The sequence below is a fragment of the Siniperca chuatsi genome, linkage group LG6 (genome assembly GCF_020085105.1).
Source record: "Siniperca chuatsi isolate FFG_IHB_CAS linkage group LG6, ASM2008510v1, whole genome shotgun sequence".
NCBI classification, from domain to species: domain Eukaryota; kingdom Metazoa; phylum Chordata; class Actinopteri; order Centrarchiformes; family Sinipercidae; genus Siniperca; species Siniperca chuatsi.
In genome coordinates, this window is record NC_058047.1 from 4,852,746 (window position 1) to 4,865,077 (window position 12,332).

At 39.3% G+C, this 12,332-nt stretch overlaps 1 protein-coding gene across 1 annotated transcript in view; it reads right to left on the reverse strand.

Moving 5' to 3' along the window:
- Positions 1-218: 218 nt before the first annotated feature.
- brinp3a.2 (bone morphogenetic protein/retinoic acid inducible neural-specific 3a, tandem duplicate 2) overlaps positions 219-12,332 on the reverse strand; it is a 46,146-nt gene continuing 34,032 nt past the window's right edge. The window contains exons 7-9 of the mRNA XM_044200188.1: positions 10,208-10,430; positions 2,831-3,173; positions 219-1,541 (exon numbers count right to left, since the gene is read on the reverse strand). Of these exons, the coding sequence (XP_044056123.1) occupies positions 771-1,541; positions 2,831-3,173; positions 10,208-10,430 (1,337 nt within the window). The 3' untranslated portion in view covers positions 219-770. The remainder of the gene's footprint in view (positions 1,542-2,830; positions 3,174-10,207; positions 10,431-12,332) is intronic.

Consider the following 12,332-nt stretch of genomic DNA (forward strand, 5'->3'; position numbering starts at 1 on the left):
GACCTGCTAGTGCGAATGGAGTAAAAGAGAGCTTGTGTAATCAGACATGCTGCGCATTAAGTTTTGGTATGTTTGTGCATGTGCAACACAATGTAAGGGTGAAGTGAGCAGAAAAAGTTGAGACACATGGAAGTAATTGCAGAAAAAAATGAATCTGAACATAACTGTGTGGGTGTTACAATCACTCAGTATCATGAAAAATATTCCAACAGCTGGAATCTGTTATAACATGATGTTTTAATATCAATTTATCTACAAAATCTTGACTGACACCACTGTATTCTGGTCTTCATGGAAAGTGCACTGTTACTGAAGCAAAGGAACATATAAAAATTACAAACAAACAGACAGTTATCATTTTTACCATAAAATGTCCATTCATTTGGCATTGGTATTTAACAGTATAAATGAGCAGAGTCATATTGAAACAGGATGGTTCAACTTTTATGTAGCGATATCTGAATTTCTACTGTAGAATTATTTTGTTGAAGTGTTTGTTTTTGTGAAACAGTTGTGCATTTTCTTGTTGATCCACCTCATTCTTGATGATATAGCACTGAAGGTAGTAGCCACAAAACACAAACCAAAACAATCAGATGAGTACATTCTTCAGCTGTCCACAGCTGGTTCACTCCTGATTTACCATACTGTTTGGTAATCCATAAAGACAAAGCACAACTGTAAGCATCTGCACCACAATGGGCACAAGTCTCATGTCCAGGAGTTGTCCTTGAGGCCACTTACTGTCCAGCTCTTCCTTCAAGCAGCTGTTAACTGCACAGCTTGGTGGTCTCGTAATCCATCGAATTGGGCAGACGTGAGCTGAAGGCCTGTAAGGAGGCATGAATGCGAACCACCTCACTGGCAGTCAGTTTGAGCCGGTGCCGGAGAAGACAAGCAAACAGGTCCAACCTCTGTTGACCCGGAGGGGACAGCCGGTTCACCCGGTCTCGTATTTCCAAAAGCTGAAGCATGGCCGTGTCTTGGGAACCTTGGGTGTACGGGTAGTCCAGCTGCAGAATTAAGTCACGGATGGCCTCTGGGTCAAAGTGCATGCTGTAGCCGAAGACCTGGATGCTGTTGATCTTCATGTAGCCCAGGTTCCGAGCAGGATCTGTCATTTCTAAAGGCTCGTAATAAATGCTATCATTCACTCCATCTTGAGTCTTTATCCTGCTCCGAAGGTAGATATGAATGGTTTCAAAGAACGTCTTCCACTTGTTGCCCAGCGTCAGAGTCCAGTTATAGCACTCGAAGGGTAGGTCCAGTTTGGTGGCCTGCCAGTCTGGAAAATTGTTCTCATTGACAGGGATGTACCAGCTCTCTGAGTGGCTCCCTCCAAAGGGGTTGATGTAGAGAGTAAGGACAGGCTCCAGGGTGCTGTTCTTTGTAAGGCAGATCTGGAGGGATATTCCCAGCAGCATGTGGACCATGTTGGATTTGTATTTGTTGCTCTTCAGAGTCAGCAACATCCTCTTTCTCCACGATGGGTCAAACCAGCTGTTGAGTCGCATGTCATTACTGATGAAGATTGCATGGACCTATCAGACACACAGAAATGAAAACAGTATGGATGTACCACACTGATGAACACAGTAAGTGCATATATGCAGTTAAAAGTTTTTATTGTATCGACATAAAAACAAGATCACAATTCATTGTTTGAGTTTTAATCATTGGCTGTGGAATACTCATACATTTTGTGAGATGTAGTTTTTGGCATTTTTGCAGAAGGGGATTACATGCAACAAAGGTACCCAGCTCCAGTCGAAACAGGCACATTGTGGTTATGAGGTACAGTATGTATCTTAAACAACCTGCAATCGAAATTGAAGGCCATGTGAGATGCATGGGTCAAAAAGGAATTTTTCTCCCACACACAAATATTTTTAAAGAAACAGCTGTTAAAAAATGAAGAAGATTTTCTGAGCACAACAAACATTTTAATGCTCTGTGCTATGGGCCCAAAAGCAAAAGCATGAGGAACATTTTTGTTTCCCAGTGAGCAACTTTCATTGAAATGATTAGGGTGCCATCTCAGAACATGTTATCCTGTTCTCTTAATACATTAATGGGCCAAAATGGCAGTACAATTATGTTGTAGAGCCAACATTCACTGAAGGAAAAAAAGCAAGGCATGGAAGAAGGGGAAAACTACTTAAAAGGCATAAAAATAGGCATTAGGTTGCTTCACTCCATTTTATCTATTTTTTCTCAACACACAGTCTAAAAGCTTCAAAGCTTTCCAAGCTTTGGCCTTCCAGATGGATTTGTTTTGAGTAACTCCACCCACTAAGGAAAGCCACAAGATGCATCAAGCTGCTGTTTCCAAGGTCAAGAATGACCCTTCAAGCTCAACTATTTCTATCTATATAAACCAGTATTATGTTGAGGCAAAAAATTGGTATGCAACACTGCTGGACCAGGTTTTGTCAAACAATGTCTGCTTGCCTTTGGTAAGTACGTAGCCATGTTCAGGATAATGTAAAGCAAAAGTAAGTCTATTTTTGACCGTGACTGGCTCACCATATATCATCATCTACAGCTCAAACCACTACAAAATCTGAATTGGATTTGTATAATATTTATCTCTTTTCTAATTGATAAATCACAAACTGCCTCAGATGTACAGAACATCTAAAATGTGGTGCAACAAATACAAGGGAAAACATAGGAAAACTATGAACTTCCTCAGTAGCCAGAAGGGCAAGAGTTTGTAATGCTGAGTGGCTCCCATGAGTGAATATATCCTCCCCAGGCTACTGCTGTGAAAGACAGCTCAGCTCTTGGTCAGCCTGACATGATTAAACAAAGGCTAAAAGAAAAATACCTCTAGCCTGCGGTCAGCTCTCTGCAGTAGGTAGCCCAGCTCCAAATCCTGGAGGTCCGTCTCAAATCCCAGGTAGTTCTCTGTAGAGTCCGCAACCATGGGCCTGCAGGCCCCCTGCGTCAGGGCGAAGCCCGGGTTGCAGCTCCCACAGCGGGTGTGGTTGTCTGGTGCGCATGCCGCGCAAGCTGAGCCTTCCCCAACAGAGCAGGGGGGTGGCAGCTGACAGGGGCTGTGTTCGTATCGGCAGCTGCAACTGTGGAGATCCTCAGAGAATGCACCAAGCTGGTTGTTCTCTGAGCAATACAGGAGAGACTGGAAGTGACTCAGCCAGTAGGACTGAGGCCTGCACCAGGAAAGGAAGAAAAACAGAAGAAGGAGGAGAGAGAGAGTCAGGGAGGGGGTGGTTATTGAACAGGGCTTATAGGATGAGCTGGTTTAATAGGTAGCTGTTTTATTAGGTCCAGGACACCTGTCTGGGTGTGCAGACAGCTTGCTTGTTAAAAATAAAAAGCATAATCAGCATAATGTAAAGCATGCAGACCCGAAGGCCCAAAAGGATTCAAGTAAGCATGATTTAGGTAATTTGCAGGTCAAAAGACTTCTGTGAAAGTTTATTTTTAGATGTGTTTGAAAGTCAAAGAAAATGTCCACATTCAAGCTCAAATTTTGCTTAGTTTTAACTTTGACATTTTAAATGTTTTTTGACAAAATCATCCAATCAATGGTAAGTGTGACCTGTTACTGCTTGACTAGCAAATTGTGTGTTTTAAATGACTTCAAATGTAGTAGGATTGCTATTGCCAGACACAGTGGTTTCAGCATCTCAAAATAACTCTCCTAGGTGTTATTGGAATTACAAGGTTTAGTTTTATTCTAATGTCACAGCTAAAAACTATTGTGAATGAATGAACCAAGTGAATCCACAGTCTCCCTTTTTTCAGTTGGATTTTTCAGCAGGATAATCATTTGAAGATTGTATGGAAGTGCTTGCAAAAATACCTTGATGTTATTGAGTCAGACTGGCCTGAGATTCCTGTGAAGTATACCAGTTTTCATGTTTTTGTTGTCCTAAAGTGCCAGATGAGTGTAGGTTACATATGCAAAGAATATGGGCACAAACATCGGTGTTTGAAAAGGAAGAGAAAGCAAGAGACAGTAGAGAGAGAGAAAGTTGTCTTTGATCTGTTTGTGACATAAATATTAGAAGTGCGCTGTAGCCGTAGGGTAACTAACTCTCAGACATACATATAATTCCCCCACGTGGGCTGGAGTTTGATTCCCGTCTATAGCACTTTCTCGACTGTGATCCCTTTATGCCTCTTATCCTCTTTGCTCGCTAAAGAGAAGAAATGCACAGTACATACCGCTGGCTTTCCTTTCAGAAAAAAAAAAGCTTTTCTTTGATGAGGGTGTATTGTGGTAAACTTTATGCTAATCTGAAAATGTTTGCTGGATTACATTTGGGGCATCCTTCCTCTGTATCCCAATCGTATTGTGTGCTTGGCAGTGGGAAGCAAGTCTGAGTTCAGAAATCACTGATTTGAATATCAAAACTAATGGAAAAAGCAGTGATGGGAAATGAACCGAAAGGGCTTTTCCTTTCCATCACCCGCTACCTGTGGGCAAGGTATTTCACCTCCGACAGCTTCAGCAGAGCAAAGCAGTCGCCAAGACAAGACTGCAGTTGTACTGTTAGTTCCCTGGTGTGATTATGTACAGCCTTCCTGCTCCCTGCAACTCTTCCTCCAAACCACTGCTGTAAATCACAGTGTCTTCTAACTTCTGTGCATCCTTCAAAAGGAGCAGGCAACACTATATTTTGAAAATGAAATCAGACAAATATACAGTTGCTGTTTTTTGGAAAATCTCAGCCAGTGATTAAAAGGATACTCAAACTCTGTTTCTGTAGATAATATTTTTTTATCTCAAACATCAGGGAAAAGATAAATGGACTTCCTGGAGATTGGTGGACTTAAAAATAAAACCCTGGGATTCCCCAACACAAGACCAGTATGCAGTGCTTTGACTTAAGTAATGTACAATACATGGCTAAAAGTATGTGGACACCCAAACATTACACCCAAATGTGATGATTCAACTTGTCATAGCAGCAGATTAATGTCAATGTGCCAGCCTGCACTCAGTTCATCCCAAAGGTTTTGGATGGAGGATGAGGTCAGGGCTCTCTGTAAGCCAGTGAAGTTCTTCCACTCCAAACTGGGAAAACCATTTTTTGTGGACTTGGCTTTGTGCATTGTAATTTTGAAACAGGAAATTCCCTTCCCCAAACAGTTGCCACAAAGTTGGAAGCACATTGTTGTCTATAATACCATTATATGCCGTAGCATTGAGATTTCCCTTAATTGGAATTGGGGCAAACTGTAAAAAAACTGCCACAAACCAAGTACACGAGTATGTGGACAGGGGTGTCTACATAGTTTTGGCCATATAGGGTATGAACAAGCTGTACACTACATTAACTTGCTAACTTGCTTTGTAATTATTGTATTGTCCTGTTTTTCTTTGTTTTTATATTTTTAATAACATTTTTACACATTTCCTGCTTTTGTCTTGTAATCTTTACTGTATTTTATATTATTATAATTAGTTTTGTGCATTTGATGGTGTACACAAAAAAAAGAATAAATACATTAACACATACACATTAAATAATTAAATCATTACATCATCATGCAATGTTTTATACTAGTTTTACTTCTAACATTTGTATTGTGAGAGCTGCAGTAGAGGCTCTCCAAAGAAGCACAATTGTGCTTATTTCCAGAATCTTTCCTATGAACTCATATTTATCTTCTTCCAGAGGTACTGCATATATGCTATTAATAGAAATTTGCCAAACCAGTCAATTAGTCAATCAATACTAAAGCAAGCAAGCAAAAGGAATCAATAGGAAGAATGGAAAGGAAGAAAAGACCGGTCTCATGATGCAATGCAATAATCGCACCTTATGGCCATTTTCCCTCTGTTCAAATTAATGTCATTGAAACAGCATGAGGCTGTAAAGATGAAATTGGTCTGATCTACTGAATGCCTTGACAAGTTCATCAAAAAGCTATTCAACATTTTTAGAGTCAAATCTTAATTGCACTCTTTTAGTAGTCAAACAAAGATGGACTCTTCCAGACAAGACCTTGGCGTACATGAAAAAATCCAGCACCTTTTTTTGGGAGAAGGCTACACATAAGAAAGGCATTTTCTAAGCTGATTAAAGCAGAAGTACTGAAAACATCACTTGAATGACAATGTGCATCATTATGCCTAATGGCAAAAGTTTGAGCACAAAGTGTACTGTGCAGTCTTATCATTACCCTCCAAACCACTGCTGTAAATCACAGTGTCTTCTAACTTCTGTGCATCCTTCAAAAGGAGCAGGCAACACTATATTTTGAAAATGAAATCAGACAAATATACAGTTGCTGTTTTTTGGAAAATCTCAGCCAGTGATTAAAAGGATACTCAAACTCTGTTTCTGTAGATAATATTTTTTTATCTCAAACATCAGGGAAAAGATAAATGGACTTCCTGGAGATTGGTGGACTTAAAAATAAAACCCTGGGATTCCCCAACACAAGACCAGTATGCAGTGCTTTGACTTAAGTAATGTACAATACATGGCTAAAAGTATGTGGACACCCAAACATTACACCCAAATGTGATGATTCAACTTGTCATAGCAGCAGATTAATGTCAATGTGCCAGCCTGCACTCAGTTCATCCCAAAGGTTTTGGATGGAGGATGAGGTCAGGGCTCTCTGTAAGCCAGTGAAGTTCTTCCACTCCAAACTGGGAAAACCATTTTTTGTGGACTTGGCTTTGTGCATTGTAATTTTGAAACAGGAAATTCCCTTCCCCAAACAGTTGCCACAAAGTTGGAAGCACATTGTTGTCTATAATACCATTATATGCCGTAGCATTGAGATTTCCCTTAATTGGAATTGGGGCAAACTGTAAAAAACTGCCACAAACCAAGTACACGAGTATGTGGACAGGGGTGTCTACATAGTTTTGGCCATATAGGGTATGAACAAGCTGTACACTACATTAACTTGCTAACTTGCTTTGTAATTATTGTATTGTCCTGTTTTTCTTTGTTTTTATATTTTTAATAACATTTTTACACATTTCCTGCTTTTGTCTTGTAATCTTTACTGTATTTTATATTATTATAATTAGTTTTGTGCATTTGATGGTGTACACAAAAAAAAGAATAAATACATTAACACATACACATTAAATAATTAAATCATTACATCATCATGCAATGTTTTATACTAGTTTTACTTCTAACATTTGTATTGTGAGAGCTGCAGTAGAGGCTCTCCAAAGAAGCACAATTGTGCTTATTTCCAGAATCTTTCCTATGAACTCATATTTATCTTCTTCCAGAGGTACTGCATATATGCTATTAATAGAAATTTGCCAAACCAGTCAATTAGTCAATCAATACTAAAGCAAGCAAGCAAAAGGAATCAATAGGAAGAATGGAAAGGAAGAAAAGACCGGTCTCATGATGCAATGCAATAATCGCACCTTATGGCCATTTTCCCTCTGTTCAAATTAATGTCATTGAAACAGCATGAGGCTGTAAAGATGAAATTGGTCTGATCTACTGAATGCCTTGACAAGTTCATCAAAAAGCTATTCAACATTTTTAGAGTCAAATCTTAATTGCACTCTTTTAGTAGTCAAACAAAGATGGACTCTTCCAGACAAGACCTTGGCGTACATGAAAAAATCCAGCACCTTTTTTTGGGAGAAGGCTACACATAAGAAAGGCATTTTCTAAGCTGATTAAAGCAGAAGTACTGAAAACATCACTTGAATGACAATGTGCATCATTATGCCTAATGGCAAAAGTTTGAGCACAAAGTGTACTGTGCAGTCTTATCATTACCCGCCTAATAAAAGCCAAGCTGACTGCTACTTCGACTGGCTTATTCGCTCATAATTGTCAGTGCAGAGGAAAAGTAGCCCTCAGGAAGCCAAATCAATCACATATCTCTGATCTATTTCAAGTGCCTCAAACAGGATGTTAAAGGGAGAGTGAGGGGTTTTTCAAGAGCTTCCGTTTCTCTCCCAGGCAAACTGACAAACATCCCATTCTCAGTCTCTTTCCACTATAGTATGGAGATTTCTGTGAAAAGAGAAAAGAAAGGGAGCGCTTCACAGTTGACGTGGCAATAATAACATAGATAAACACTGCCTGGATGAGGGCTATGACACTACCACTCCTTTTCCTGGCAAGTGGGTGGGAATATCAGCTGCACAGATCAGTGATTAATGTATGTTTTGGCAATGTGGTGGAGAGAATGAGACAAGGGGGTACACTGAGACAGAGAAAAGAAAGACGAAGAAAAGAAACGAAAGAGAGACTGGACACTGAACAGAGTGCGCTGTATAGAGTAATCTGCCGGTTGATTCATGTGTTGTGCTCTCTAGCATTGCTGACATTACTGAGAAAGCTCAGTCGATCTGAACGCTGTGTGGATGACAGTGATGGTTGGATTCATCATTTTTGGCAATCACCCCCTCTAACGGAAGAAGGTAGCCTAAGTCAATGTGAATTTTATTCAGTCTTAAAACACTAGTCTGAAATGCGGTAACTTCCCTGATGAGAAAAAATTACAACATTGGTCAAACATTGAAAATGACCTATGTCTATTCTTTTTTTTACTGACAAGTGACCTCTTGCTGGCATGTAAATAATGACTGTCCTCTCTCAGTAACAAATGCATGATGTTGTCAGAACATCACGAGAAGTCATGGACAAGGTCGAAGCGGACAGTAGCTTGTACAAAACAGCCAACTTTGAGAACAGAGACTGATTTTCTTTCTTTTTCAGTCAACAGTCAACATTGGTTTTGCTTAACTTTGAGGGCAATCTTTCCCTACTTAAACAAATAGTTTTCGTTGCCTAAACTATACCTTGACCATAGATGTTGCAGATCAGAAAATACTTGACATATTTGGAACAGTCATATGAGTAATTTGGGAAAACAATGAGACACAACCATTTTGAGTTTGATCCTAACCAAAATTACAGGTGTGAAACCTACCACGGTTTGGACCATGGTCCGATGAAGAGAGGCGGTCTCTGTTCAGATCAAATTGAACTATGGCTTTCTAGTGTGAAAACATATGTGGATGGTTCAGACTTTCGTACCAATTACAGCAAGTTCTGGCAGGCTATCGTCAGAACCAGAAAAAGGAAAAAGGAAAAATAACACAACAAAATGAAACGAAGCCAAGGTAGCACATGGGGAAAGGACAAGACCAAATGTTTAATTGACTGGTCTGGTATTAATGCCATAATAATATTATTATAGCTAATATATTATATTAGTATACCATCTACAAACCAATCAATTGCAAGTATAGGGAGATGCAGCTCACATAGGTGATGACGACAGGACATAGGGTTGTCATGTATAGTTCTTAATTGCGCTTGCATATTTGCAATGTGAAACCAAAATTAACCGGATTAAATATATACAATGTAACAAAAATGCAAACCTTGGTCCGGACTTTCAGGTGTGAAAAGGCCCTTAATTAACTTAATTTGCTAACATATAATTAGGCTGTAAATCAACAAATGTTCAATCCCTATTTCAAAATTTCATCTGATTTTGTAATACGGCAAAATACAGAATTTGATAAACCTCTGAAGCTGAGAAAGATATAAAATTGTAAAAGTGGAATTTTCTTCTTTGCAGTTATGAAACCAATGCAGAGAATCTGGTTTCAGGGGGATTTCATGGAGATGAAGTCCAGCGAAATGCAATGAAGATTTCATGATTTCATGAAGATTTCATCAAGCTCAATAAAGATTTAATGAAACAGAGAGCTGTGGATTTTTAAAGTTGAAGTTTACTGTTGGAGCAGCTGATAACAGCAAAGTAAGGCATGTAGCAGGATGTACACATTTCTTTGCGAAAGCTGTACAAAAGAGATAAAAATTAAATCCTTTACAAACACCAAATGGGTATTGCGAGGGGAAGTGAAATGCCACCACAGCAATGGCAGCTTGTTTACTTCCACCTACGTCCCTGGATTAGTCTATATTGAGAACTGCAGGCTGTCAATGTATAGCTCGGGGCAAAACATGCCAGAACCTTGCAACTCCTATGGGAGTATTGATCAAACAGAAAGGGACAAAAAAAAAAAACAACCCAAAAATACATTAAAAGACACTCTCCAAAATGTTGGAGAAATGATGCAGTAGGTTTACTCAGGATCAAAGTTACCCTTGACTAAAACATATTAAAGCTTTGTCAAATTTTACAAAAAGTATCAGATGTACATAGTTAACATACACATGGAGAGAATGAAAAGGTTTGTTTCAGCAGTTGTGCTCACCGTTCTCTTGGTAGGCGGACTTGGGGCTGTCGGTGACATCTTTTACTGAGACTGAAGAGCTTGAAGATGACTCTCTGGGCTCGTCTTGAGAGGACCTGCATGCTGTTCTCCAGCTGCTCATATCGCCACTGGAACAAGTTGTCCATCGACCACAAGTGTTGGATGTTTGACACATTCATGAAATAATTCTGGGGCAGCCGCGCATAGAATGCCTTGAATTCATCTGTAACAACAGAAAAGACATCCCCTTTTATGTGTCTTATCATTTTAACATCAGTACAGCAGTGCCATGTTTATTTCCACAAGGATTGTTAGCATCCACTATCCTCTATAATGCATGCAACATTAGGTATTACCATGACAAATGTCAGTTACCACACCCATATTTATATCAATAGGCTGATAAGCTCTATGATTACAGATGTGATTAACAATCCACTTTTAAAACACTTTGACCTGATAGAGATCCAACTGGGATTGAAACATTGTCTATTTAAATACATCTGTGGTTTGGAGTCAGCGTGCAGGTGTTTTCATCATGTTTTTTTTTTTTTCCAGTGGCCTTGCACCTACATGCGATGTGTGTGTAATTGTGCTACTTTGCTGGATAACTCATGGGTCTATTGATACCAGATTATATAGTATGAGTTGTGACATTTTACTTCAAAACATGATGCACAACTGGCAAATATATATATTTACTGTTAACAAGGTACACTTTGCAGCCTTAATTAGATTTTTCTGTCCTGTGTTTACAACATGTCTAGGCTGCTAACAAGAACACAATTATGTTTATGCTTGGCTTCCATTATTAACATCCTGCAGTGGCTCTTTTATGGGTCAATTTCATATAATACAGTATATTTACCAGTCAATGATGACCACCTGAAACCAAATACCTTGTAAATACAATGTGGTCATATATGTGATATTTATGACTTGACAAGGATCACCTCAATGCTCCATTAAACAATTGACCAGTGCACAATGGATTGTGGGATACTATAAAAGGGTGCACCAGTTGTGTCCTCCAGTTTGAGGCAAAAGATGGCTGTATGTCTCAGTTGCATTTGAAGGAACCTTTGAAATTGGACAGACCTTGGCAGCCTGTTCTATTTTGGCTAGAAATGGGGACTTTGGAGTACCTGAATTGGGACACAGCATCTGCCAGGTGGTAGATGGGGCTTTGAAAAGGTACCGCTAACAATTTGATCATATTCAGTAAAGCAAAAAGGAAACCAAAATAATCCAGAAGAACACTGAAGATGGCAAAAAATGAGAGAGGGTCCACTTTGAAGCAGAAAGCAAAATGTTTAATGTCTTTTGAGACAGAGTAAGCTATCCCAAGGTATCATAATTATTTTCAACATGATATATTATTGTTTAAAAATGCCAAATATAGCATCCCTGATGTAGTATTAATACTGCAACAATCTGTACTACTACTACTACTAGTACTACTACTACTGCCTAAAACGATAGGTAACTGTGAACTGGGAAATGCATCATGATTCTATTATGTCCTTTTTTTGTCACCATTTGGTGACAATAGTACTGGTACTAGGGAGGACTAACTATTTGATCTCCATCTGTTTCAATGGTTAGACCACTTCCTGGCATATTCTGCTGATAAAGCAGCGAGCTGAAGGACACATTTATGACACTTGCGGGTGTCTGAATTCTGGGCACGCTCCTGCCCTCACTTCACACCCAGCTATTAAAACATAAACTTTAAAAGTAATTGCACTTAGGCATATTTCAGCCAAATCTGAGGAGGGGGAAAAAAGACAACCATTTTGATTTCACCTGAGTAATAATTACCAAGGCAGGGTGAGCGAGCACAGCAATAATAACCAAACATTATGCTAAGAGCTTCCACTCAAACTCTGTTTCCCCAGCGATATGAAAAGCCGGACTGGCAATAAATGGGCTTTATAGCTGATTAATCTGCTCCAGACATATTGTAAACTACCTGAGCCGAAAGCTGTTGATTGTTTTAATCCGGTCCTGTCGCCTTGTTAATTTGCTTTATGCAGATAGTGTGCAAAGACCCAGGATTCATAACCAGCTATTATAATTCGCCTATAAATCATAGAAGAAGGAGGAACATACATATAAGATCCTT